Source organism: Coptis chinensis, chromosome 2, assembly GCF_015680905.1.
Source record: "Coptis chinensis isolate HL-2020 chromosome 2, ASM1568090v1, whole genome shotgun sequence".
Classification (NCBI taxonomy): Eukaryota; Viridiplantae; Streptophyta; class Magnoliopsida; order Ranunculales; family Ranunculaceae; genus Coptis; species Coptis chinensis.
Window position 1 is genome coordinate 84,355,110 of NC_141457.1, and position 26,822 is coordinate 84,381,931.

The following is a 26,822-nucleotide window of genomic DNA, read 5'->3' on the forward strand; positions in this document are numbered from 1 at the left end:
TGGAATTTAATTAATAAACATTATTAGGACGTTAATAACAAAATTCAATGCGTAAACTAAGAACATAAATATTAAGAATGACATTGTTTTCCTAACACTTGCTCTTCCAATCGGTTGTGAATATTTACTCGGAAATTCTGAGGTCGTCAATTTCCATATTTGGTGCGCCTATAAGCAAGTATTCGTTTATTCCCTTTAAATAAGCATTATCTTTTTTCAATGCTTTAATCTGCATATGAAGTTCTTCTACTTGAATATTTGCTTTGTAGAGCTCTTCACGTCTAGTCATGAGTTCGTTGTAGTTCACATCTAGTATTTCAAACTTGTATATCTGTTGTAGATAGCGTATGGCATTTCCTGCAGCAACATTTTCTGAGTCGACTTTCTTGGTTTGATATGTTCCAAATGATGTTTGTATGATAGGATAATTTAGATCTTTATGGTATTCTCTTAGTATAGGCACATTGATTGCGACATCCGCTGCGTACTGATAGTTCTCAAATATTGAACTGTAAACTGGTTCTTCATAAATCTTTTCTTTTTTGAGAATTTCTCTAATTGCATTCTTCAGTGAAACATTGTGTTTTGTTTCGTACTCCACGATCTTCTTGTTGTATGTTTGATTCTCCATGACCTGCAGTTTTTAATTATAGTAGTTTAATAAAAAAAAAACATATATTAAATGAGTGTAACAAAAGAAAATGAAAGTAAGTTTACCAAAGAATTTAATCTTTGAAGGGAGAAATAGTGTACCTGGCAATTGGTGTGGAATAAATAGGGTTGAGAACGTATGTGGTTGGTATATATATATTTCATAGGGTGAAGAGTCCATTTTGTTTTGTAATTTGACTGTAATTAGAAGTCTTTTTAATTACATATATCCATATTTTTATGGGCTTTTGGAAAGTATGGTTATATTTGATACGTGCAAATCATTTTCGAGAGAATAGGTGTAAATTGGAGGATCTTCTATATTGAGTTTGAGAATAAAGTCTTCAAGAATATCCTTGAATGAGATTGATATTTTCTTCTCATAGACCATTTTTGAGAATAAAAATTGTCTTTGAAGCTAATTGTTTTTCAATGAAAAGTATTAGTATAGGGTTAAGACTTTTTTTTCCAGTTATTTGAGTGTAATTAGAAGTCTTCGTATTTTACATTACTTTTTCCAGGCTTATTATTTTGGGTCCATATACTATTTTAAGCCCCTATGTGTTGTTTAAACCCATACATTGATATTGAATCTATTTCAAAAAAGTATTTTGCTTTGCATAATGATTAATTGAATTCAAATATACGAAGTATAATTATTGGTCCTTTTGTGTTGACATTCTATCATTCTAGGATCCATTGCTAGGTTCCAATTGTTTTCAACAATATTTAAAAGTCATAGCTTCTGACGGATTAATAGGCCCAAGCAAATCAAGACAGTAATGTACAATTCTATTGACCCATGTGCATCTTCTTTCTCCCTCATGCATGTTTTTGCAGCAGAGCACCTGATCTTGATTAAAGAACGTAACCTTTCCACATTTCCAACAATAAACTTCAGGAAGCTTGTCGACTAATTGATTATATTCTTTGCTTGCTCTTGCCATTTCAAACTCAGCTCGAAAGTTCAACTCAATCACTGCCCTCACCTCTCCTTTCTTCGTGTTTTTGTCCACCACAACTATATAGGTGTGTTCCCCTACAGATACCATACCATATACTCTTAGCAAATGACTCCAACAACTCTCATTTTAATTACCACACAAATCCAAATATATATGCTATTTTACCTGATGGAATATCTGGCAAGCTTCTCCATTTGGACTTGCAAATGACACTATTGTAACCGGCTTTACAAAGACCGTCAGAAATGTCACTATTCAAACATTTGCGGCATCACTGTGCCATCGTTCTCTAGCAAATGCAGATTGTTCCAGCTAATTTTGTTGTCTTGAGTGCTTCTTTGGTGGCTTTCCTGATCCTAGACTCCAAAGAATTAGTCCTACTTAAGGTCTCCTGTAAGAATTATCACCAAGTAGAATAGGAGTCAGTCATGTCGCCTTATTAAATTTCTGGTCCTAGACCATGGGCAATGTGCCCATTATATATATAGTAATGAAGCGTGAACGAATGTTCTTTATAGAAGACATGAAACTTACATGGTATGGTGTCAATTTTAATTTCTTGGAACACCTACCACATATCATATACAAACTACCATTTTAGGACATGGCAAGCGTTCTCAAGAGCAAAGCAATGATACCATCCAAGGTACATTGTTTCCAAGAACAATGACCCCGTCCAATGGTAAGCTTCCAAAGAAAATACTTTATACCTTCAATGTTAATGGACATTGCAAATTTGCAACATAGGATTAGAATAATCAACATATTTGTCCCACAGTGGCTTATACCTTTCCATCCCAATCTTCAACCACAGCTTTGAGTTCCCATTGAAATGCAAAACAGCTCCCTTTTCTATCATTTGGGGGTCGACATTAGTGTATCCCAGCCCCAAAACGTGCCACTTAGGATCCAATGGTTCAATCAGCCCAGAAAGTCAAGAGTCCCGGTGGCAGTGTACCAAGCTTCCACAAAGTCCTATCAACATTCCTTTCTTGCCAATAGTGATAGATGCCAGTAACATTCCTTTCCTCCATTGAACCAAATCAAATATATTCATTCCAAAAGCCCAACCACATGCATCAGGATCAAAATGCGAGCGTATGAGGGGGTGTGAGTAGCTCAAGTATTTGTGGTATCTATGAAATGTCTCCATACATGTCTCAACAGCTCCATTTTCATTGCCATTCAGATCAATTGAAAATAGAGGCGCGAGATCCTTCTGATCCACAACATCATCATCAAGAAATGCCACCTTCTTCAGGGCGGGGAAAACTTCTGGAATATAAAACCTCAAGCGGTTAAGCATAGACAGGTACTTTGGGTTGCGGAACTTAATTGGAGTTCGACCTCCATCACTACTTCCAGAGAAGTAGTTTTCTTAGTGTCAGAATCTTGGAGTTGCTTCAGGACATGAACATATGAAGCATTTAGCCAACTAAAATTTTCAAACATCTAAACCTCAACCGACACTCCTCGGAAACTGTTCATGGCGAACCAGGCCCTCATTGGAGCATAGTTGACTTCATCAGTCACCAGGTGGAACACAATCCTATCCGGATGATTGGAATTTAACGCAATTGAGTTGACAACTACTAAGTAGCAAGAATGTTGTCAGAGAAAACACAGAAATGGTAGCGAGTGTTATCTCTCGGTTTTCTACAACACGATTGTCTTCGGTGAGTTTCCTCTGAATATTTGAGTTGTTAAACCATTCCACCGTCAGCCTGACACCAAGGCAGTATAGGCTTTTCGGGACTTCTTCAGCTGCTATTGCCACATGTCAGGATCTTAAAATTCGATCCTATGGCTACTGATTGCTCTAAAATCAACTCTTCATCTTCTTCCTCGAGCAAACTACCCCTATTAGAGTCAAAAGGTTTGCAAAAATCTTAATACTGTGACTAAAAGGAAATTAATTAACATGCGGGTTTTAGAACATGAGTACCAAAGGTTCATTAAGCTATGGCATTATGATTGATCTATTAGTTTTTGTCTTCAATGCATTACGTGTTCCTTAGCAAACAAAAGAGTATTCAGTAAAGCATGTATCATCATAACAACAGTTCTCAATTACATGACCTCTAAATTGTTGAAACTTTAATTTCTGAAAATGGGGTTGCTTATTTGTTAAAGAAAACATCCATTTCTTTAGATGAACTTTGGTAACTCGCAGATTCCGTGGGAGATTAGACCAAGATGAGAAAGATGCAAGAGGCAATTTACTTGACAATAGCTTGGAGGGAAGCCAACTTTGCTGCTGACCAAGCAGCAAAGCATACAATAATTTTAGATACTCAGGCACCAATTTTGTACATAGGGAGACCTTAATGGCTTTCAAGTTGGGAATCTCCTCACGTCACTTATTTTAGATTTTCATGAGATTGACTGTGAATTTTATGATTAAGACAGTCTCTTGTAATTCTACAGTCTTCTTAATACAAATTACTACATTGGAAAAAGAAAAAAAAAATCAAATAAATAATAAAATAAAAAATAAAAAATGCCAAGTTGATTTCGAGCCACAGTACACCAATAAGTTGGTCTTTTGGACAATTCAACCAGAAAAGGCAAAGCCAAATAACCTAAAATTACTAAACCACAGATAAAATTTGATTTTAGATAAGCTTAATCTATGATTATGGACAATGCATAAAATCATGATTTGTTAATAATCTGTAATGTCATTTACCTTTCCAGAAGCACTTCGTAAATATATTCATATCCAATGAAGAAGGAAGCATACCTGATTCTGCTAAAGCAACCTCCAATGCCACGGCAACAATTATACAAAGCCCCAAGCTATTAGCAATATCTAACACTTTCTTCCGTGCTCCAATTGGATCAACTTCAATTCATAGAATATGATGGACAAAGCATAACAAAAGAGGAACATAAGTCTCAAGTGAGGCATTACTTTCATAAGAAAAATTAAAAAACATATCTCAAGAAAAGATAGAAGCCATTTGGGGAATTCATCAAAGTTAGTTACCTTCCCACATTTTCAACAAACAGACAACAGCTCCAATATCGAAGAGCTAATCCAAAGACAGGAAGCAAGTGCCATAAGCACCTCAAATATGAATATTCAACTAAATAAATCCACCAAGACCCCTCACAAATTTATGCACAACCAAGTTACGGGGAACAAATAACTTAAATAGAAATGAGTTTACAAATACATGGATGCTTAATCAACCCCTAGCCTCATCTGAAATCACTACTTCACATTGATGTCTTCGACTCAAAGCAAAAGAGATAATAGAAGACAGGCTTCAAACTTAGGTTAAGAGCTGGTATGTAAAAGTTTTTTTATCCCGTCATCATAATCTCTCAAGTTCTATAGAGTGGATGAAAGTGGTAGACGTCATAATGATACTAAATCAAAAAGTGCTGGTTTATTAATCATTAAATAAAAATCCAAATTGAGACTGGTGATTTTAAACCAAAAGGTGCTGAAAATCCAATTGAAGAACACTTAAAGTGTAATTGGAGGACAAAATATCAACAATAGAGTAAAAGTTAAAATATTCGACAGATTAGAGTGGATTCTAGCATTTGTATTCAAAGAAGAAGAAATAGGTTTCAAAACTCTCGAAATAAATAAATTGCTTAAAAAAAACTTACAAATCGATGGAAGGCAAACTGCGTAAATAAATTTCTCAATTGCAGTTGTTGCTGATAGTAATTTTAACTAAATCATAAAAAAAAAAATTATAACTTAAGCAAATACACCAATATGACCAAAGGGGTATTATCATTATGCAAACAAAAAAAAATGATTTGAAAGACATACCTGGTTGAAAGGGGAAGAAGAAGAAGAAGAGTTTTGTGCAAATCAAAAACTCATAAAAGACATACTGTTGAAAAAATAAAGCATTGCAGTTTGGTAGTGAGAGAGAGTTTGGGACTTTAGGGAGGATAGGCTTTCTTTTCTTTCTTGAGTTTTTTGTTTGTTCATTTTTTATGCGTACAAAAGGGCGTGAGTTTGTTTTTTGTTTACCTTATTGAATATCTGGTGAGCTTCTCCATTTGGACTTACAAATGGCACTATTGTAACCGGCTTTACAAAGACCGTCAGAAATGTCGCTCATCAAACATTTGTGGCATCCCTGTGCCATCGGTCTCTGGCAAATGCAGATTGTTCCAGCTAATTTTGTTGTCTTGAGTGCTTCTTTGGTGGCTTTCCTGATCCTAGACTCCAGAGAATTAGTCTTACTTAAGGTCTCCTATAAGAATTATCATCAAGTAGAAGAGGAGTCAGTCATGTCGCCTTATTAAATTCTTGGTCCTAGACCATGGGTGATGTGCCCATTATATATATAGTAATGAACCGTGAACGAATGTTCTGTATAGAAGACATGAAACTTACATGGAGAACTTCTTGTTGTCTCCCAGAAAACTTTTCTTTCTTCCACACTACTCGAATCTAGACTCTTTTCATCGTCGACTTGGTCATAGTCATAATCCTCTATGCTATTTGTGCTACAACTTTCCATTTACACCTCTCCATCCTCATAAAATTCAAACATCATATCCATAAGTCTTGCAGCATCACCTGTAAATTCAACGCCTTCAAAGGAACATATCCCAACACTTCATTAATCCACACTTCCTACAATATCCTAACAACTCAAAACCAAAGTGGAATTAAATTACAATCAAGTCAGAACACTAAATTAGTAGCTCTTGATCAGAATCAAGGCTTACAGAGATGATATCACACTTAGGGAAGTGAAGATATTTCATTGTAAGCGGGTACTGGAGGTTCCCATTGCGTCTTGTTCCATTAATCCTGGAACTTCTCCATGTATGTATCACTGTGTCCTGATTCAAACCCACATCATATGGCTTGATTTGACCTATCATACATACTTTTGTCCACTCAACACAAAGGCGCCGGCCCTGTTTTCCAAATTCCGCCCTGTCAAGTCCTCGAATTGCATCCTCGGCATCTCGCTCATCATCCATATAGACAGAAGCAAATCCTATAACATAAACAAAAGGAAATAAAATCTGGTAGATACCACAGAACTACCAAAACGGAATAATAAAAAATCCAGGATCTCTATGTAAGGATCCCATTATCAGAATATATTGGCTGCAAACTGTACCAATAAATGAGTCACAACTTACCCACATGTAACTCTTTTAAAAAAAAACAATTTAAGCCTCGCTATGTACCAATCATTACTTGTTGTAGAACTGTAGGTTTTATAGTTTTTTTTTAAAGAAAAACAAAAATTTCTTTTTTCACTCCTACTTTTTCGTAATTAGCTTTAGAGCTCTATAAACGCTCTAACAAAAGAAAGTCCTGCACTCACAGTATGGAGTAAATCAACAAAAACAAATGAAATTGTTTCGTAAACATCTTGAAGCGCCCAAGGCTTTTAGTGTAATAAAGACTTTTTTACCATTCAAGTTTTTGATACCGTAGATGGAATTGAGATCCCATTCAAAGAGAAAGATACCTTCGATCACCAAGAACAGCTTAGAAATTCTTTCATACTGCAGATAGTCTATTTGAATCCATTTAATTAATTATGTACTATCTTATTACCATTACTTCGGAAAAAAATTATGCACCACGTTATCATACACCATAATGGCCACTCTATTTTCTTAGCTTTTTCCGGCCCTAGAAGGTATAGGAAGTTATTTTTATGATAGATGGCATTTGCCATAGCTCCGCCATTAGCAATAAGCCCTTATAACGAACTCATGATTTAAGTTGGAGTCTCTTCAAATTGGAAACTGCTCCATAAATAACTTCATGGTATATAAGAAATAATATTAAACCTATCATACATTTTACATATAACATATTCTTAAGCCAAACATTAGCTAATAAGTGTTAAAAGGTTAAGCATATTCTTATGTTTTAAAAAGTTTTTGACATGATTTTGAATTAGCTCAACATTAGCAATGCATTTTAGTTTAATAAGCCGATATGAGATGTTAAGTAATTCAATTAAGCGCACGCCATGACATAGCATATAGTTCAAATTTCATGTATTAATTATCATACAATCAAGACACTAAACAACAAATGAGATGTGTACCTTATTGAGTGGTGTTTTGATGAAGCAACTCTCACAATTAGACTCGTGCCCCTGTAATAGAGATTTGAAATAGATCCATACAAATTTAGACTTATGCAATATAAACACTTGGAAAGCAAATTCGAACACCATTTGAATTAAGTCATGAGATTTTTTTTTGTGTGTAAGCGACACCGAGACATGTAGCTCGTTCTCTCATTGCCAATGTGTCACAAACTCTTGTTTCCAAAGATAAAGAAATGCGTCAAGGAAGTGACAGAATTCTGGTATATATGTAATTTTTTTAATGTGGTTCTCTATGAATCAAGCATTGAGAAGAGTTGGTGATGGTGGATCAAATTATGCAGCATTAGCAACATGAGTTCATTGTTGTAATGAGAAAAACATGGCCCATTAGCAAATCAAGACTTGCTATCACTACCTGATGATCAATCGCCCGCATCACAAATTTTTCCAGTGCGTTGTTCACGATTATGATTATCCATCCACCAGAATATTAACATAATATTAACAGGAGTAGAGTATATCATATCAGAATAGATTATTGATGTACTACCACCTGATGCTATGGGAATACTTAATCGAATCCTTAAGTAAGTCTTTAAGAAATAAAAATCATCAAAAGATGAATAGGAAGAAATCCATGGCATTAAAAAAATTAATGTATCTATCAATGAGGTTGGCAGAGTCATAATAATCTAAGATTTCTTGAAACTCAAACCCCGATATCCCCATCCAAAACCCATCTTAGAACTCTAAAACCCCCAACCCCTGTTCTTGTAGGTTTATCAAGAAACAACAAAAAGATATCATAATTAAGTTTCCCAAAAAAATAAGGAAAAAAAAGAAAAAACCATTTGCCAACCTAGTTATTTTTAACTAATAGGATCGGTCAGGAAGTGCATATCTATTAATTGCTTACCTATTAATCATAGATCGAATACCTCCAAATTGATTAACATATTGAAATGTTAGTGAGTAGCGCAACTAACCAAAGAACTTGCCTTGCGGATGTATCTGAAACCACATCAAGCGACATTGTTATGCCCGTTAAATTTCACTGCCAACAGATCATCTAGAGGTGGCTCACATGCAATTTCAGTGATGACCTTATAGTTAAGAGTCAAACCCTTTAACAAAAAAAATATAGTCGAGCGATTGTAAGTTATACTTAGGTCGAGTTTTCAAACACCATAACTGAGTAATAACTATAGTTCTATATAAAAAAAAAATGTGCACAATAACTATATTTCATAAACAACGATAACCCCATAGTCGAGTGATTGTAATAAATGTTTTTTTTTTTTATAAGAAAGTGTAAATAATCTTCATTATTCGAATTGAAGTTACCTTATATGATGCATGTTTATTGTATCTTAGTTGAACATAAATGAAACTATACACTATTCATAGTTGAAAAGATGATGCTCATATACACCTGAGCATATACCATTATGCTAACACTAAAAGAATTCCAAAAAAAGAATGATGTACACAAACAAAATAAAAATAAACTCTTAACATTTATCCATGACCTACATAGGCATCGGTTTTGACTACAACATTTATCAAGGAATTCAAGGTAAGACTACAACTTAGACAGAGAAGTAGTATAAAAGGAGTGATCCAAAACCCCTCTAATTGGAATCCCAACTCATTTAATGCTTGCTTGAAGGTTGCACAAAAAAGAACTTAATCACACTATTGCCAAATTGCTTAACCATAAGCCTTGTGGAAGCTACTATTAGTGAGTGAAACCAAAGATAAATTATTGTGCATACAAAAATATACCTTTTGCATTTTTTGCTTATTGTGCATCACGGGTTCACAAATCAAAATTTCAACAACGTGCATTCCACTTCATTATGATCAAATGGGAATGTAGGTACGTGCCTTGCATAAGCAAAACAACTACAATCAAAAGTATATAAAGTAACATGGTTTAGAAATACTTGAAGTTAGGAAATTATTAAGTGTTTAACAAAGCCCAATCTGGAGCATAAGTTTCTTCAACAACAACAATTTAGAGTATTAATATGACGTTCTTTATAATAAAAGGAGTGAACAACAATTTAGAGTGTCACTCACCTAAGTGCAACAGCCATGACGAAAGTTAAGGCTGTAACTGAGTTCTGTATGGCTGAAGCAAAAGTTGGTGAAGTGTTGTCCAATACCAGCAAGTAGAATCCTTGATTTGCAGTTATTCTATAATCAAACAACTCAATTCATGAAATTGTAATACCACCGATAAAGAACATTAGAAACCTTTATCAATAGACAACACTTACTATATTATTACAATTGTACCCGTCTTTGATCGCTTCTTAATGACTTACACACTCTAGTTTAACACCAACAATTGATGCACCACCATAGCATAAGCCCGTCGACATTGCCCCACTACAACTCGCCTCACTTCAAATTGTTGAAGATGAATATCATGACTCACTTGAAACATCTAATAGATGCATCTTCTATTAGTACTAAATAACATGAATCAAATCACAATTTTTTTGTGAAAATAACTAATAGTTCAAGTAAAATTTGCAAAAAAGACTATTACCTGCTGGTAGGTTTAAAAGCATTATAGGAGGAAAACACCAAAATTTGTAACTTGAAAATGTAAAGTATTAAAAAAAATGTAAACCGACTTTGGTCGTAACTTGTAAGAGAGAATGGATACCTAAGACTTTTAATAGAAAACTCCATTAAATAATATTCATCCTTTGCAAATCCAGTTTGTAACGCCTCTTTCGGTCGGTACTTGGATCAACCACCTAATGTTCAATTGAATTAAACAATTAATATACTCGTTCATAACATATAACAAACTGCAAGGAGGACAAAAATAAGATATGTTAATAAAATTATCGATGTCATGACACTCTTGATTAGCATCATATTATTAAGTTGAAGTCATAATGCACATTCTCTATACACAGGTCAATCAAGCTTTTTAGTCATTATTGTCATATAAAATCCAAAAAAAAGGCATCAAAACTCAATGATCCAAACCAAGTGACCTACATGAAATTGTATCCGTTCTTTTCACTTTCTACTACACATGTTAACTTTAAGAAAGACAATTGTCAGTAAAAAGAAAAAGCAAGGCTATTAAAAGAAAAAGGGTGAAAAATGACTAATAAATTAAAATAAGAAGAATGCAATAGGCAAATTGATTTTTCTAAGGTACATATGTATCGGACTTGAACAAAGGATCTTCTCCGATAGTTTATGGGACTCATAATAGATATATCTAAACCCCATGTCTTGGATCGGATATGTTATAGTCTTCCCTAGCCACTCATACAAATTTCATAGACAAATTGATAGTCCAATACCTACTAAGTTTTATGCTCAGAAGAGTACAAATGTCAGCAAGAAGCAAGAAAGAAAGCACGAATAGATAGTGTTTCAATGAATGTGATAAACAAACTATTGCTTATCGCGATACAATAATACAAATATGCTTTATTTATCGCAGTATCGGGTAGCATGTTGACGTGTACATTCTTATTTGTACACGTGATCTTATATTCTCTCATTCTGCATAAAGGAAACAAAACAAATTGGCCACTTATATTTTTTGTAGAATGAAGGAGATAAATTTGGCATCAACTCATACTAAGAACCCATGAAAAGAGATCTGGTAATCAGTATATGACGCATTTCTTAAACTAAAATTTCATGCAAAATAATATACATAAACAGATAACAATACAATCTCAGGCAAGAGAGTATGAGTTACCCTTCTCGGAGGGGCATGTCTGTTAGGAATGTCGAGGACAACACCAGTTTCATGTAAGTTATGGTGGTTCAACATGAGAAAATGGTTAGTATAAAAGGCTCCCGCAGATACATGGTTGTTGTTGTAGTTAGTGAGGGAAGGAGGAACAAATTCTTCAGCCATGGGGTTCAATTTGGAGAGGAGCTCTTCCAGTTCCTTCATATCCCATTTAAAATCCTACAATAGATGTATAATTGGAATTAGTAATCAAGAAAAGATAGAATATTTTGGCACATCAATGTCCAAAGATTGCATATATAACATGGAAATTGGGCAGCCACAAAGGAGAAGGTTCAAGATGGCATCTAAGTGTTACAAAAGGTGTGATACTAATTATGCTCTTAAACATATTTTGTGGGACTGTTAATGCTAGATGCCAATGGGAATGACTGGAGGACAATTTGGCTTCAATGCTAAATGGTGATCAAAGTGAGAATTAATGTTTAGTGCTTCTATAATGGAATGGAATGCAAGTACTTTATACACAATTCCTTTTTCTTTCATTAGAACAAATTTTGAAAAAAAAAATAATAAAAAAAAAATAAATAAATAATAATAATAATAATACCTTCTGGAAAAGGACCACTTGCGGAAGATGCGTCTCCCGCTATGGTTGGCACATGCTTCAAATGAGCAAAAAAAAAAGGAAATAAAATTACCAAAAAAATCAAGTGTTTGTCAACAAACACAAATCAACTTCTAATTCTAACACAAAATATTGGTGATTATAAAAAATTTGTCCAACAAAAGAGAACAACAATAAATGCTCCGAAATATAAAAAAAAAATGATTAGTATAGGTAATGTCAACACGGTTATGATAAATCAGTAGTCTGTACAGTCACGTTGATTCATTAGAGAATCCCAGTAAACTTTGAAAAATAAAAATTGGGGAATAAAATATTAAATGCAAACTTTAATCACAAATGAAAACCGAAGTAGATATAACATCTCCTCACACAAATGAACAGACACAAAAAGAGAATAAAGAATAAATATTACTAAACAAAAGGCATGAGTTCCGAAAGTACATCAACACAATTTCTATGACCTTAACGCGTTGTAGGAGTTGAACACTGCTGAGGCTTAATTTTTGAATGCAATACCATCACGGTTTGAAACCCGCACTTTGAAAACCTGAAATTTGACATATTAACATCTACAAACATTACATGATTATAATAGTTAAATGATTAGAATTTTCTATCATGAACACTGGCATAGAGCGGCACTGGATATATATACTCAATATTGTAGTAATAGTTGTTGGAAATGAAGAAAATAGTGATGAGTAAAACAACACCAAGCACTCATATATTGTATAGTAAACACCAAATTGTGTGCTAGCAAATTAAATGCGGTTTATTTCTGTTCGTTGCCATCAAATGCAAAACATTATAAACAACTACACCCGGGAATTATGTCGAATAAGCCCTAATGATCGAGTCAATATTGTAACTAAAAATATTGAGCATATGAAAGAAACTAATACTGAAATTGGAATAATGTCAAAGAGTTGACACGTTAATATTTGTGGAAGTGTGATTCAATTATTTGATTTTTTTTTTTTTTTAAATAAAACAGAAATCCTCAGTTCTCCATGTAATTTTTTGCTAGAGAAGACAACACTATAGGCTAAAAACACAACTTAACACTACACCTTTAATTTTATCATACATCATCTCATATTGTTTTGTGACTTGGTAACCATTGGATGTCTCTTTAGCCAAATTATCAGGCAGGGTTTATTATCGTTTGAACATGGTAGCTTCAATCCAAGTGACCTCTATTTCTTTTAACGATCAACTGGAAGTAGGTATGCCTGGCTCGTCCACCTAATGCCTTCTGAAGATTTGTTGTCCCGTTATCACAAAAATCATCACAACCTCTAATTTCATGCTTTGAGATTGCACATCTCAAACAACGTGTATTTTGATGCAAACCTTACCAAAATTGAATAAAACGTTACAAAGCACATTGCCATTGATATTAGGTACATACCATTAGTAAAAGGCATATATAGAAAATCATACCTTTCTTCTTCTTCCAAAAAGTAACTCGCTTTTATCATGGCTATGAAAACTCTTCGTCAACAACTCCACGCCGAAGTTTGAATGAGATTGAATTTGAAGTTTTAATAAGAAAATAGATTTCTTCTTCTGGTTCGTGAAGAATGGAGGCGAAAATTTCTTTGGTAAAGTCGGTGTTTTGATCTTTTGACATGGGAGATGAGAGAGAGAGATAGGTAGGGAGGCGGCAATGATTTTTTTTTGGGTATTTGGGTTTTGGGGTTTTTTGGTTTTGACGAACAATTGAAAAGAGGCGTGGAATTCATTTTTTTTATGCCGAACTTGCGCAAAAGCTGAGGTGTCCACATAAGAGAAAAAAGGGGGCTGAGGCCTCAACTGTTGAGTATTAATGGTCTTTGATACTTTCTTCTTGTGCCTCTATGGTTCTTTTTCTCCACTTCATCTTTTTAACCTAACCAGCTAACCACTATATATGAATCTCATAGCATAATTTAACAATTCAAAAACCTATTTCTATGATCAAACTCTTGACCGGAGAGTAACCTAACCTTCCGCCAAAAGTATGTACTGATCTCAAAGTTTTGGGGTGGACCCAGCTCCCCAATTTTAGTATTTTTTGAAGGTGAAACGCTATGAATGTTAGAAATCGTATTTGCTATGTTACGTAAGTATTCATTGAGGTATATCCTCTAATTCTCTCTATTTGTAAACTTGCTATGTTACGTAAGTATTCGAGTACCTGTATCCCCAAAAGAAAAGAAGCAGTAATGTTGCTTAGAACGGTGCTTCAATGTCAGTTGCGTTCTTTCCTGTGAAAATTATTGGTCGATTATTTAGTCACGCATTGTCTAAGTGAAGGCAGCTGCTGGACAACTCCCTAATAGTCTACAAACTGTTTTAGTTTTAAGTTTTAACTTGTAAAATCTTCCACATATTCCTAATAGATATGCTAAAAGCTAACATTCCCAAGAATAAAATTAGCATCGATACTACTGGGACTGGATGCCTTTTGGGTCTGCAGATGAAGCTTTGCGGAATGCTAGCACTCTCGATTACTAGAACGGTGAACAAGCTCTTGCTGACTATTCATAGGCGTTTTTTGACTGAGAACAGTCCCACCATAGTGGATGGTGGCTCGTGCGCAGGAAGTAAGTTTTTCACTACTTGTTTAATACTGTGTTCACAAATATTATGAGCTTCTATGGTTTTTCTAACTTACCATTTCTTCTGAAATTTTAGTGCTTGCTTCTTGGTTCCGTCTGATTTGAAATACCCCCACATTGCTTTGGAGGCTTGGGCATCTTCTGCTCCTGTTTTATACTACCATGTAGGAAACAAGTGTTAACTGTTATGAAACCATAAAGAGAAGCTGGGACTTGATTGATGATATTGGATCCAGCAGCAGTGGTTTGAAGGAACTTAGCCAGAAGTTCAAATCTTGCAGGTAATCTTATAATTACACAGGTATTATACATCAAATAATGTTCTTATTCTTTTGTATCTATTCTACTTCGTATGCTAATTGCTTTCAATCTGCTGATTTTAGTTCTTTTCTTCCTAGCCTTTTGAACTCATCCAAAGAGTTGAAAGATTATCTTCAAAGAAAATATCAAGATGCTGCACAGTATGATTCACCGGAGGACACCCCAGTGGAAAAGATATGCAGTGCTATAGATGCAATGTCCGCGGATTCTGATGTTCTTAGCAGAATATTTGAGGTGTTATGTTTTAGATTTTTTAAGTTAAATATAAATATGTGTTTTCTAAGACAATCACTATATATACACTGATTTCTCAGCTTATTATTCTTCGTCATTGCAGCATAAAGTTTGGTTTACACTAACAAGTAACAACTCTCTATGTAGGAATTGAAGAGATTGAAGGAAATGAACCACCTAAATGTTACCCAATATCAATACTTACAACTTATGCGAGCATATATCAATGGACATATCAATGGACGTGGCAGGTATCTCAAGTATACTATCATCTCAACCATAACATTTTCAGATGGATTTGCTTACTTATTGTTTGTTGTGATACTTCAGATATGCACGGAGCTGATAGAACCAAGTACACTGAGCACTAATGACACGATGTTCCAGATTCCCAGTGCATGTTACAGTCAGAAAGAGTATTGTGTATTCAAGCTCTTTGGTTCTTTTTTGCCATTTCAAACTCTCTGCTTGGCCGTGTTATTGGTTAATCCTGTATAAGTATATATAATGCCTATGTAAAACTTCTAATTTTTCAGAAATTCATATTAATAACCAAATTTGATAAACCCCAAAGGCTAAACGAAACTCACTGTTAGATAAGAACCAATAAATCAATAGCAAGAGTATATATCGGTTCTGGCTATTCGAAGCTACAGTAACACTTTTCGGTTCTGGCTATTGAAAGCTATTGCAGTTTTTTTTTTTTTTTTTTTTGAAATATTTAGAGGGTTAGGCAGACCCATACCGGTTACATTGATGGACCTTAGCCCCAACCGTCTCCACCTTGTCCATGAAAACTTGTTTTCGCTCTTCGGTCCCCATCGTAGCAACACTTTGTCTCTAGCCAGAAGGCTCACCTAGTCCAAAGGCCCATCACATAATTACACAATAAAAAAATCACAACCAACACTTGGTACGAATTAAATTTACAACCTCTCCCATGAAGAGAGGGGTACACAACCAATTGAACTAAAAACTATTATAGTTTAGCTTAGCTTAGTTTAGCTGTTTAGTTAGGGCACTAAATTTCCACTAACATCTTCAAGAAGTAAGAAGTAAGAACTCATGAACTTTGCAGGATATGAAGTTGGTTTTAAAGCGATTTGCAAGCAACATCATACACACAAATGGGATGAGAGACCCATTCAGTATTGGAGGGTAAATTGATTTATGCTAGAATTTGTTTTTCAAACTTGTTTACGGCTGGATGTCGGGGGCGTTGAATTAACCAAAATCCAACCTTTTCCGGCCAATGCCAATGAAGAAGATTGGCCGGTAAGAAAGCAATTCGACGGGCTCCCAATTGAACAATTGAAGGTCTTACTAATAGTTTGTGTTTATGCTGCAGCGTTTTGCAAAATATTTCTGAGACCATAGTAGCTCTCAACACAGCTAATGGTGGGTAGCTACTGATCACATTTGATTTTATATGATTAAAAAGTGCAAATGTCACGGTTATATTGCTTACGTGTTTAACAAAAACATATCCTAGGTTCTCATTGTCTGGATTTCGGGGAAACGTTAGCTTCTGACCCACAGTGGCTGTTACAACAGAAAGCTGCTATAGTTGTGATAATTGAAGGATGGCTCCAGAAGTTGCGTTCTGGTATAGGTATGTGTATCGTATTTTATACTCACGACTCAGATGAAAAATTAAATTATACCGTTGATGTTTAAAAGGAGCACGCTAAAACTCAATTGTATCTGGAACAGGTCTGCTTACAAATTAAAAGATTTGCAGTGGACTGAATTCATTTTGGAAGTGGTCAAAGCTTGTAGCAGCCATTCCATCAAAAAAAAAAAAAAGGCTTGTCGCAGACAGGTGGATGCTCCTGATTGGCATTGGACTTCTTTTATGTGTAGTATTGTCTAAAACTAGTTTGTTTGGGTCTGTACTATTAGGTTCACCCCTGAAGGTGGTAATACTCTGGCATGCAAACTGGCCAAGTGTGCTTGGAGAAGAGGGTCTGAGTGTTTGACTACTTAAAAAATTAAGCTCTGTCATCTTTTATCCTCCAAGACTACAAAATCTATCACCTAAAGCAGATATATTAACATATGGTGGTGTTAATACCTGATCACCATAGCAGATATACCAGTCTACTTTTGCAAGATATTGGCAAGCAGTTGATACTCCTAATGCATCCATCTTTTGAGATGGCCATCAGTCATGTGTGGTTCCACAAATCCTATGAACTAAAGCACCATCATGAGAAAAACGTTCTTAAGTAAGAGGGTGAGATTCAGGAGAGTTAATGGCACCTACAGTTCTCAAGCCAGCATGACAATTTAACAATCCAGACTTGTAAGTTAAAAGACACGCACTGAAACTAATAAATAAAACTAACATACTAAAACATTAGTATCCATGAAAAAATATTTAGCGACAGGCGACAGCCTCCATGAAAACTAAAACATTCTGTATAAATGCATCAAGAGATGTACATGCAAAACATATATATACCTTTGAACCATCCTTAGACCACCGTGCACCATAACCTTCAGCAACCCGTATCTCAAGTATACAACCATCTGGTTGAATATAATGAATGTTGATCCAAGAAGAATGAGTTACTAGATGACTAATCACTCCCAGTGCAAGTCTGTTTTTATTGGAATCTGAAGATAACATGAGCAAACAGTTATGAACATTGTAATTAGGACCAAGATGCAGACAAATCAGGTGTATTCTATTCCCTAAAAATTCTTAACCATTTCATACACTGTTAAGGAAGCTTTTCAACGGACGAGCACTGCCATTGTTTAAGGTGGTCAGTAGGAATATACCGAATAGATAGTTGTTGATTATGCAGATCATATAAACCAAATTCAGACTAAACGATGTTCTTATAAAAAAAGCAAACAAACAAATAACCTAGATTATCTATATCTGTCTTGACACAAAGAAATCATAATTTTATGAAGGAGAAGAATAGGTTACCCGAAGCACTTGATTAAAGATTTATTGAGTAAAGTTTGAACTGCATACCCAGAAAAACACTTACCATTCCCGTCAAAACTACCCCACCATCCATTGCTCGCCCTGTTTACATGTTTAGCCAGGGCCCTTGCTCCCTCCGACAAGGCACTACTTCCTCTGACCTCAAGTGAAACAAGCATGCAACATAAAATCAAGAAACTTAAATATTCTAGAGCATTGATCATACAGAATTCTCGCCTAACATATGGATATATGTCATGAATATATTCCTATATTAGAAAAAGGGGGGAAAACATAAACTAAAACTAAAAATAAAATATAACAAAACGAAACAAACAAACAAACAAACAAACAAACAAACAAACAAACAAAGGAGCATGTCGAGATAAGTGATGTGCATAGCAATCAAGTATGAAAAAACAGATAGCAAAAAACTCCAAACTAACAGAATATCCTTAGGAGACCAACAAAAACAAAGCAGAAGAAATGTGTGCCACATATGACCAGAGAGGAAGGACAGGTACATCCCTCATTATGAGTAATTATATCATTCTAAATTTCTTGACGACTTTATTCTGAATCTTCGTTATCCAGAAATAGCAATTAACACATAGATGTCAGTGCATAAGCTAAGTTAGCACCCTCAAGCCTAAGGTTTTCAGGAAAGATTCATGACATCAAATAAGCATTCCATGATTTACAATAGTAAGAGCTAGGAAACAGAACTGTATTTTTTCTGTGCACATCAAAATGATAACATACTAGAAGTTATGTCATACAGTTGCTTTATGAGGTATCAAAAATGACGACAGAAGAGCTGATATTGGCGGAGGAAGTGCATCTCCAACTGTTCCCACAGTATGCACCAAACCCAAAAGGTTGGCAATTCCCTCATAGCTCAATCCCTGTGGAAACAAAGCAAGACTTCAGACATGCTGGTGAAACCACAAAAGGAAAGATAAACAATGTTATCAACGTGCAAAATATAAGCAAGTATATCTTTGACCAAACGTGCAAAATATAAGCAAGTTGCTGGGAACAGCATTAATCTGAATGCCTGTTTCTCTTTTTGTGTTATGTTTTTTACTCCCCACGCAACACGAATTTCAAGTTGGGCCACAACCAGCAGGATAATTTGGCTCAAAGAGCAAAATTACACTCCTCATCCATCAGCAGATTTACTAAAAGTTTAGTTCAGAAGTCTGAAAGAAAATATGATAGGTGTGTATCCTTTTTAGCTTAGGTCTTTTGTTGGACAACTGTCCTCCAAAGGATCATCAAAGATGATCAACAAAGGCAAAGAGGTATGATAATTTCCAACGATGTGTCTTGTACAAGAGGGAAGAAGAAGAGATCCATCTAATTTTAGGGGGATGGACTTTGGTGGATACGTGTGATAATACATGTGACTCCTTTCTCTATACTTGAATAGCCACAACTCCATCAAGAGGTGCACAAGCGCATTTTATAAGTTCTAATCATGCTCCTTTACTCCAGGAAATGGCTTTGTGAGTATGTCTCTAGGAATCCCTTGGCTCATCTTGAAGGAATGAGTTCCTTAATTTAAGGAATTGATAGTTTTGTCTTAATGTTAAGGAAGTAGTGATCAGCAGCCAAGAGTTTGTACCGCACTTCGAGACTTTAGATTTGGGGGTTATGCCATGGCATTATAGCCACATAGGCCTGCCGTGTAAGTGCTACTGGTGCACTATCATTAACAGCTTGCTCAAAGGACCTCAGATAACTTCACAGTGAGGGACAATGGCACGTGATAAATGGGTTAAAGGGTGCAATCTAGATGTCCCTAGTTCCATTTAGCTGCCTGTACACCCCATATTCAAGTTCTAAAATACTCTATGAAATTGCTTAACTTATCATGATAATGCTTTTTTTGTCAAATACCAACAAATCAAAGTGTAACAAACAAACAACCAAATCTTAGCAAGGTAGCTTTTGCTGCCAAATTCGTAACACATTGTGAATAACAATTGACATATAAGAGGAAAAAAAAAGGGTTATAAGAAATTGAAAAAGTGACAGTTTAAGCGCTCTTTGCCCATATGAAATTTGTTAAGTTATATAAGCTCCACAAAGAATTATATAAAAGAAAATGTGACTAACTTACAGAAACAATGTTGGCTACAGTAATGTATGGTTGAGAAACTAGTTTCGTAACACAAATGGCAACGACGCCATTTAACTTTTCCTTCTCTTCAGCATAGAAGTTGTGGTAGATCTGTGCACCTGAAAAAAGGTACACGCTCATGGGTATCTGAGATGCTTGAATAAGAAGTTACTAAAAATATCTAAAGTTTAAGATAGAAAAGATTGTCCTGTAGTTTCTTTTTCAATAACAGCAAGCAACACATCTGAATACAAGTGGCTACAGATCAAAAATTTGCTAACAAACAGAGCAGTATATATTATGTAAACATACGATACGAAGAGCAAGGTTTAGGGGTGCGACCTTGTTCAATTGTTTTTATGCCAGGAAGAACCCTCTCAAGGCTCTTTGCTTCCAACATTGCAGAAAACGAAGTATACCTTTCAACATCCTGCAAATCACAAAGCACTAATATAAGCAATTATTTGATTGAACAAAACTTGGTTACTCTCCAGGGGTTCCCTCATGGAATATTACCTGAACTTCAAGCAACAAACACTTGTTAAAGAGAAGCAAATCACCAGATTGAATTCTGAAGAAAAGAAAAGAAAAAAATGAAATGAATATCACAAACAGACTGAGCACATAACCACCTACACATAGCACTGGATTCGCATGATGCTAATTTGAATTCCACATTTTATAAGTTAAAGAATTTCGGGAGTCATTTATTATTAGGACGGTCTACCTATAAAAGTGATAACCATCACTAATAATGAACTCTACGTGGATCCACAAGGAGTTTCAAAAAGAACATGAAAAGGGGTATGAGCGAATACAAATTAGACTCACATCCGTCCACCAGAGCATCGTACCTAATAAAAAATTCAGACTGCTATTGTTTTCACAACAAAGACATTTTGGCCATGTCTATAATAAATTCAGAGATAAAAGAACAAGTTATATATATACACTGCAAAGTTTATATACCTCTCATAATCACCAACAGCACACCTTCCTTCAATTGTCTTCACGCCAGCTATTAACAGTTTCATATTCCCAGATGAAACATTAGTATAAGTATGCCACTTAATAAAAATTCATTTTCAAACGAAAACAAAAGAAACGATAGCCATTATATGGGAATGGAATGGATAAGGTTGTAGGGCACAACAGACAGAAGAACACCTTTTAACTGAGAGAAAAATGGCTCCTGGACATGAAGTTGAAACTTCACAGCTTTTAACATCTGTCAATTTCAATTTAAATTTTAGTAAAATACAAGCTTAATATTCCAAGAAGAAAATTTCTGACAATATATCATGTAACTTACATTCACCAATTCATTTCCCTTATCTAGAATAAGCTTATTCCAACCATCTTTTCTTTCTTCTAACAAACCATCTTCTTCAAACGGCACCACGGCATGAGATGTTCTTACAAACGTTCCAGAACTAATGCAATGATGTAAAGCAGATGCCAGACGCGTGTATAACGGATATGGCGGGACTCCTACTAAACCATCTGGAACAATTCATAATACAAGTCTTGTTTAAATGAATTACTAGCTAACTGAAATTTGAGAGTATGAATATGGACATACCTGAAACGTTGAAATTAGTTGAGTGAGCTGGATCGGGTATTAAGAGGTTGGAGCAGTAGGATTTTGATAACCCGAGATCAATTTCGAGGGTATCGTTGAGTGAAGAGGAAAGGATCAAGTGCAATAGGTGTTCCATGCAGTCTGAGAGTTTGACTGGAGATACACCTGGCGACGATGGTTGTGAAGCTTCTTCCATTTTTTTGTTTTTTTAAAATTTGTGTTGGAGCAAATGATCACCCACTCTACTTACTTTGATCGTTTTTAAGTCAGGCGCAGCTGATTATATGAGCTTATTAATATCCTTTTTCGAGTAAAATCCATGCACTCCTGTGAACTTGTGAAGCAGCAATAAAGATAAAATTTTACCAGCGGTCATAAGACGTACACATGAAATTGTGTTTAGAACCACCAATAAGTACATCATGATGCCTAGGAATTGGAAAGACAGATTGCGTATTTGCTAAAAAATACATCAATCCATAGAACGTCAAGCAGAAGAAATAAATTCTAGTTCAAATCAGAACGTCACTAAGAATTAAAAGTTAGAACAGAAACAAATAGCCTAAAAATCTACTGAGCACCTAAACATACAACCAAGGCACATGCCTGTGAAACAACAATTAAGAGACTGATGGAAAGCTCAGCAAAGAACTAAGGTTTATTCTTTGGTTGACTTGTTGATGAGTGACTTGTGGATGTGAGGAATCACACCACCACCTGCAATTGTTCCCTTGATCAACGTGTCAAGCTCCTCATCCCCTCTGATAGCTAGCTGCAGATGCCTTGGGGTGATACGCTTCACTTTGAGATCTTTGCTTGCATTGCCTGCCAACTCCAGTACTTCTGCTGTAAGGTACTCTAGTATAGCTGCGGAGTAAACTGCAGCAGTGGCCCCAACTCGCCCATTTGCAGCAATCCTTGATTTCAAATGACGGTGGATACGACCTACTGGAAACTACAAACCAAACAAGAGAACAAAAAGACTGTTAATAGAAAGTAATAAACACTCGGTACAAAATAGAAAATACAGAATAATAGAGAAAACTGTCTAATCAGTTTACAATGGTGAGTCAGCATAACTAAAAAAATCAACAGTCAAGTTGAGCGAGCTGCTTGCACATCTAATGCAACTCCCTTGAGCATATGTGACACAGACGGTCCAACACCTAAAAGGATGTCATGATACAACATGACTTCTCACACTGAAGTTAAACAATGATTGTCTCCGACAAGGAAGCATGGACACTTTGCGATCATGTCAAACACCATTACACATCCTTAAACATGACAACAGAATATTGATTCAAATCATAATGCATCGGACTGTGAGTTTGAAAATTCCAACATGTCAAATGCCAAACAGGACAGGATAGATACTGCAATCATTTTACACATACACAAAAAAGGGCCTTATGGATATTGATTGCATTTGACAAATTAAGTGTGACTCAGGTTAACAACATCTAATCGTTCCATCAGCAGCATCACAAAATATGAGCCTAGGGCAGAGGAAAGGTTACCAAAATATCCTCAGAAAGTTCACTCTAATAAGAACGCTTCAGGTAGCATGCAATTTTTAAATTTTTTTGCTTGCTGAGCATCTAAAGTTCTCTTAGATACAATAACAGACAACACCAGCCCCAATTCCCTCAACAAACCAGCTGGCACAATGTTGACCTAAGTAAACTTGTTTACTCTTACTTATAATGGAAAGCTCCAGACAGGTAAAACTACTCCATACATACTCACCCTCTTTATCGTACACAGCTACGACAAAGGTGATCTGATCTCACCATTGTTAGCAAACTATACAAAACCGGAAAAAAAATTGTGCTAGAATATTATATAGTTCACTCGGGCAATAATACATTATAGAGACAACCACTGCCGCACTTCTAACACTAGAATCCCACGTCTTCAACCGCATTAAGCTCATAAACTTCTCTTTACATGTTTATGCAACTCCATTTGATAAGTTGCCTAGATGTATGCCTTCAAATAAGTGTTAAAGTTGCATCAACATACCTTTAAAGCAGTACACTACTTGGCAAACTACCAACTTCCTCGATTCCTTCACAAAAGGAGTACAGTGCATCAATCCTAAAACTTTTCACATTGTTTCTTGATCATGAACCCTATTTTCATCTACTACTATTTCATCAAACACCCTATGTGCAGAATCTAAACATCCAGCCAAAACACTTGAAAAAAACCAATGTCACCTAAAATTCCCCTATACCACCTTCACTAAAAACCAATACTTGAAGGTTAACACAACAAATTGACAACAATCTCAACACCTAGCTTCTCTCCAACGAAATTCACCCATAAAAAACCAATCTTTATAGCATATACCACAATAAACTCACTAACAACTCAATCCCCAACTCCCAATTCCCAATTCCTTCAAAAAAAACATCTTTCTCCCTAAATTTCTCACTCTATACACAAAAAAACAAAATCGAAGAAAATAAGATGTACCTGAAGTCCAGCTCGTGAAGAACGAGAAACAGGCTTCTTCTTATCCTTATCCTTATTTGCAGCAGTTGTTTTTCCCGCTAATAATCCTTTTCCTCCTTTACCCGCCATGCTTACCTACAAGAAGAAGAAGAAGAAGAAAAACAAAAATCAACGGTCAAGATTTAGATCTTGATCTGGAAACAAAATCAACGGTCCAGATCTTACCTGATTTGGTGTGAATAGAGAAAGAGTTGAGAGTGGGTTGCTTAGGAATAAGGAGTCTCCTTTTATTGGCGTGATTAAAATAGTTATTAGTTATCAGAATTTAAAGGCGGTAGATCTATGGCTTTGGTGGGAAGCCTTTTGTCTTTCAAAAAAAATCATTTTTACTTTAATACCCTTGGGTTTTGAGTTTATTCTTTCGGGTTAGTTAGTGTGGAGATTGGTATTTGTGGTTTTGATCAAGGGTAGAGGGGAGTTGTGTGGTGAAAGTTTTTAAGGAATTTGAATTTGGAATTATGTTGGGCCGGATTTTGATTTGTGAATGTCGTATTGGATAACTATCAAGTTAGGTACAATATATATATATGAGTGATGAAAGGTCCAAATTTTTTGATTGTGAAAGATCCAAGAGAGGGGGGCAAATTTCAAGTTATGTTGGCTTGTTGGGTCATGCACATCGTACACTTGCAACAGTTTATCATTTTAGCCGGACAAGTTTTGGATGAAAGAAAAAACATGAAGTGAACCTGTGAATGTGATCAGTTTGAGTCCTGACTCCTGACTCTTGAGTACGATATTATAGTGGGCCAATGGCCCTGGGTTGCAGACTAGATGTTCCATTACTTTATGTCTTGATCAAGGTGGAGCTATGCCCTTATAAGTTTGTTGCTCCAAAGTCCAAAGAGTGGAAATGAAGTCCTAGGCCTAGTTCATCGAAAGAGGGCCCAAATACCTACTTGCAAGTTGCAACCCATAGGTTGAGAAAATTGATACGCGTCTTTTGTAACCGGTTTTAGTATTCATGTCTTTCTTCTCTCTTCGACCACTCTCTAACCACATTCACCAAATTAGGATATAGAAATCGAAATATAATAGAATAACTTAAGAGTTAAATTTGCTTATAATAGAGGAGTAGTTCGGGTCAAAATTATGGCTGTCAATGGGTCAGGCTAGGCCCGAAGCCTGATTGGATCCGAACCGATAATATAGAGACTTAGACTTCAAATTATGGCTGATAGCATTAATGGGCCAATTCTGGATATACCTATGTCCGGTCCGTTAGTAGCCCGACCAACATTTTGATACTTGTAGTTGTGTTTTTATTTGTTTTTAAGCTTGATCAGTATTAGTTTAAGTTTAACACAGTTAGAATGAAAAGAAATTGTGCTCTAGTGGATAAGGTTGTGGTTGCCATAGATGAGACCGAGGTTCCATTCCCATGAACAATCAATTGTTATGTTTCGGACTTGGGCTAGGCCCAATCAGTCTTGATGAGTCTAGAAGGACTTAGGTCGAGTCGGGCTTGGACTTAACAAAAATTTTATTGAACCAGACTTGGACACACCTAGGTCCAGCTCGAATCCGACCCATTAATAGCCCTAATCAAAATAGAGGAAGTTAAGGGGAACAAACATGTTGGCATGTAAAAGGGATATTCTTGTTCTAAAAATTAAGTTAGGGTCTTCCATTTTATTGTTTTGATTGTGTTTGATTAAATTTATTAGGACTTAGGGTATAGTTTTTAGGGATTAGGGTTTATGACTGGTTTAGTTAGGACTTGTGAGTTTTAAATGTGGAGAATAAAATTGGGAGGAGAATGGCTATAAAAGATTGCCAACAAGTTAACTTGATGTATTTGGAAGGTGCCCAACACAAAACATGTTTTTTAGGTCAAATGGTCAATGACAAAGTTGTAATGAATCTTTTTTTGCAAATTGGAAGGTGCACGTAGCGTAGCGAAAACCTATGTTAAAGTTGAGACCATCTCAGGTGGTTTGGCAGTCATGGCACCATTCTTGAGAAAGTGATATGCCACGTGTACACACCTAAATTATCTTAAGTTTCCTAATACAATAATACAAGTACAATTTGAACTCTACATTAATAGAATTCTTCTTTCAAAAAAATCTAATTTGAGTAATCAGTGAAGTCTAATTTTAGTAAAAAAATTTAAATAAGAAAATTTACTGCCAAATTATCGAAAAGAGCGTGTCAATTTATGTGGGTGTACTTATCAATCTATTTTGACTCCAAATTGACAAATTCAACCTCACAGGACAACCCTAAAAATGACAGTGTACATGAAAGTATGAAATTAAAATCCCTTAGATTTGGGTACATCTTATTTTTGGGTAAAGTCTCCAATCGGCCATGATAATGTCATTTTGTTCCCAATTGAGCCATTGTCATCAACTCAGTACATAAAATTGCTGGCATTACCCCCACGAGTTGCTGATAAAATGTGTTGTGTTGCTATTTGTGGCCGAATTAAGAACAAATTGA

General features: G+C 35.5%; 2 protein-coding genes, 1 long non-coding RNA gene and 1 pseudogene across 6 annotated transcripts; 1 reads left to right on the forward strand and 3 right to left on the reverse strand.

Moving 5' to 3' along the window:
• Positions 1-1,260: 1,260 nt before the first annotated feature.
• On the reverse strand, positions 1,261-6,584 carry LOC147518424 (putative galacturonosyltransferase 10; annotated as a pseudogene). The gene is made up of 7 exons (XR_015213114.1): positions 6,324-6,584; positions 6,172-6,228; positions 5,656-5,842; positions 4,360-4,461; positions 2,151-3,395; positions 1,782-2,007; positions 1,261-1,690 (listed from the first exon to the last, which is right to left on the reverse strand). The product of XR_015213114.1 is annotated as a putative galacturonosyltransferase 10 (transcript).
• An 8,236-nt stretch (positions 6,585-14,820) lies between these two features.
• On the forward strand, positions 14,821-15,215 carry LOC147518425 (uncharacterized). Its single transcript, XR_015211800.1, has 2 exons — positions 14,821-14,935; positions 15,053-15,215. It is a non-coding gene; the product is annotated as an uncharacterized LOC147518425 (long non-coding RNA).
• A 56-nt stretch (positions 15,216-15,271) lies between these two features.
• On the reverse strand, positions 15,272-22,193 carry LOC147518426 (RNA-binding ASCH domain protein). Of its 3 annotated transcripts, XM_086590274.1 has the most exons (13): positions 21,858-22,193; positions 21,588-21,778; positions 21,443-21,503; positions 21,245-21,293; positions 20,792-20,846; positions 20,618-20,705; positions 20,276-20,394; positions 18,930-19,055; positions 18,215-18,311; positions 17,674-17,828; positions 17,284-17,405; positions 15,955-16,066; positions 15,272-15,699 (listed from the first exon to the last, which is right to left on the reverse strand). In XM_086590274.1, the coding sequence occupies exons 1-11, from the start codon at positions 22,051-22,053 to the stop codon at positions 17,346-17,348; spliced, it is 1,197 nt and encodes a 398-aa protein (XP_086446400.1). In that variant the 5' UTR covers positions 22,054-22,193; the 3' UTR covers positions 15,272-15,699; positions 15,955-16,066; positions 17,284-17,345. The 3 variants fall into 3 exon arrangements, with proteins under 3 accessions (XP_086446400.1, XP_086446399.1, XP_086446398.1); XM_086590273.1 differs by lacking the exon at positions 17,284-17,405; XM_086590272.1 differs by lacking the exons at positions 15,272-15,699; positions 17,284-17,405 and having other exon boundaries at positions 15,786-16,066.
• A 46-nt stretch (positions 22,194-22,239) lies between these two features.
• On the reverse strand, positions 22,240-24,984 carry LOC147518427 (histone H2A variant 1). The gene is made up of 3 exons (XM_086590275.1): positions 24,543-24,984; positions 24,339-24,452; positions 22,240-22,812 (listed from the first exon to the last, which is right to left on the reverse strand). The coding sequence occupies exons 2-3, from the start codon at positions 24,444-24,446 to the stop codon at positions 22,516-22,518; spliced, it is 405 nt and encodes a 134-aa protein (XP_086446401.1). The 5' UTR covers positions 24,447-24,452; positions 24,543-24,984; the 3' UTR covers positions 22,240-22,515.
• Between the last annotated feature and the right edge of the window lie 1,838 nt (positions 24,985-26,822).

Excerpts from the sequence above, each read along its gene's own strand:
- LOC147518426 (XM_086590272.1), bottom strand. The coding sequence starts at position 22,053 with ATGGAAGAAGCTTCACAACCATCGTCGCCAGGTGTATCTCCAGTCAAA. Across the intron at positions 20,847-21,244 it reads GCTGTTGGTGATTATGAGAG|AATTCAATCTGGTGATTTGC; the intron begins GTATATAAACTT and ends TCTTTTCTTCAG. Across the intron at positions 17,829-18,214 it reads GGGTAGTTTTGACGGGAATG|ATTCCAATAAAAACAGACTT; the intron begins GTAAGTGTTTTT and ends TGTTATCTTCAG.
- LOC147518427 (XM_086590275.1), bottom strand. The coding sequence starts at position 24,446 with ATGGCGGGTAAAGGAGGAAAAGGATTATTAGCGGGAAAAACAACTGCT. Across the intron at positions 22,813-24,338 it reads CTTCACGAGCTGGACTTCAG|TTTCCAGTAGGTCGTATCCA; the intron begins GTACATCTTATT and ends TTTGGTTTGTAG.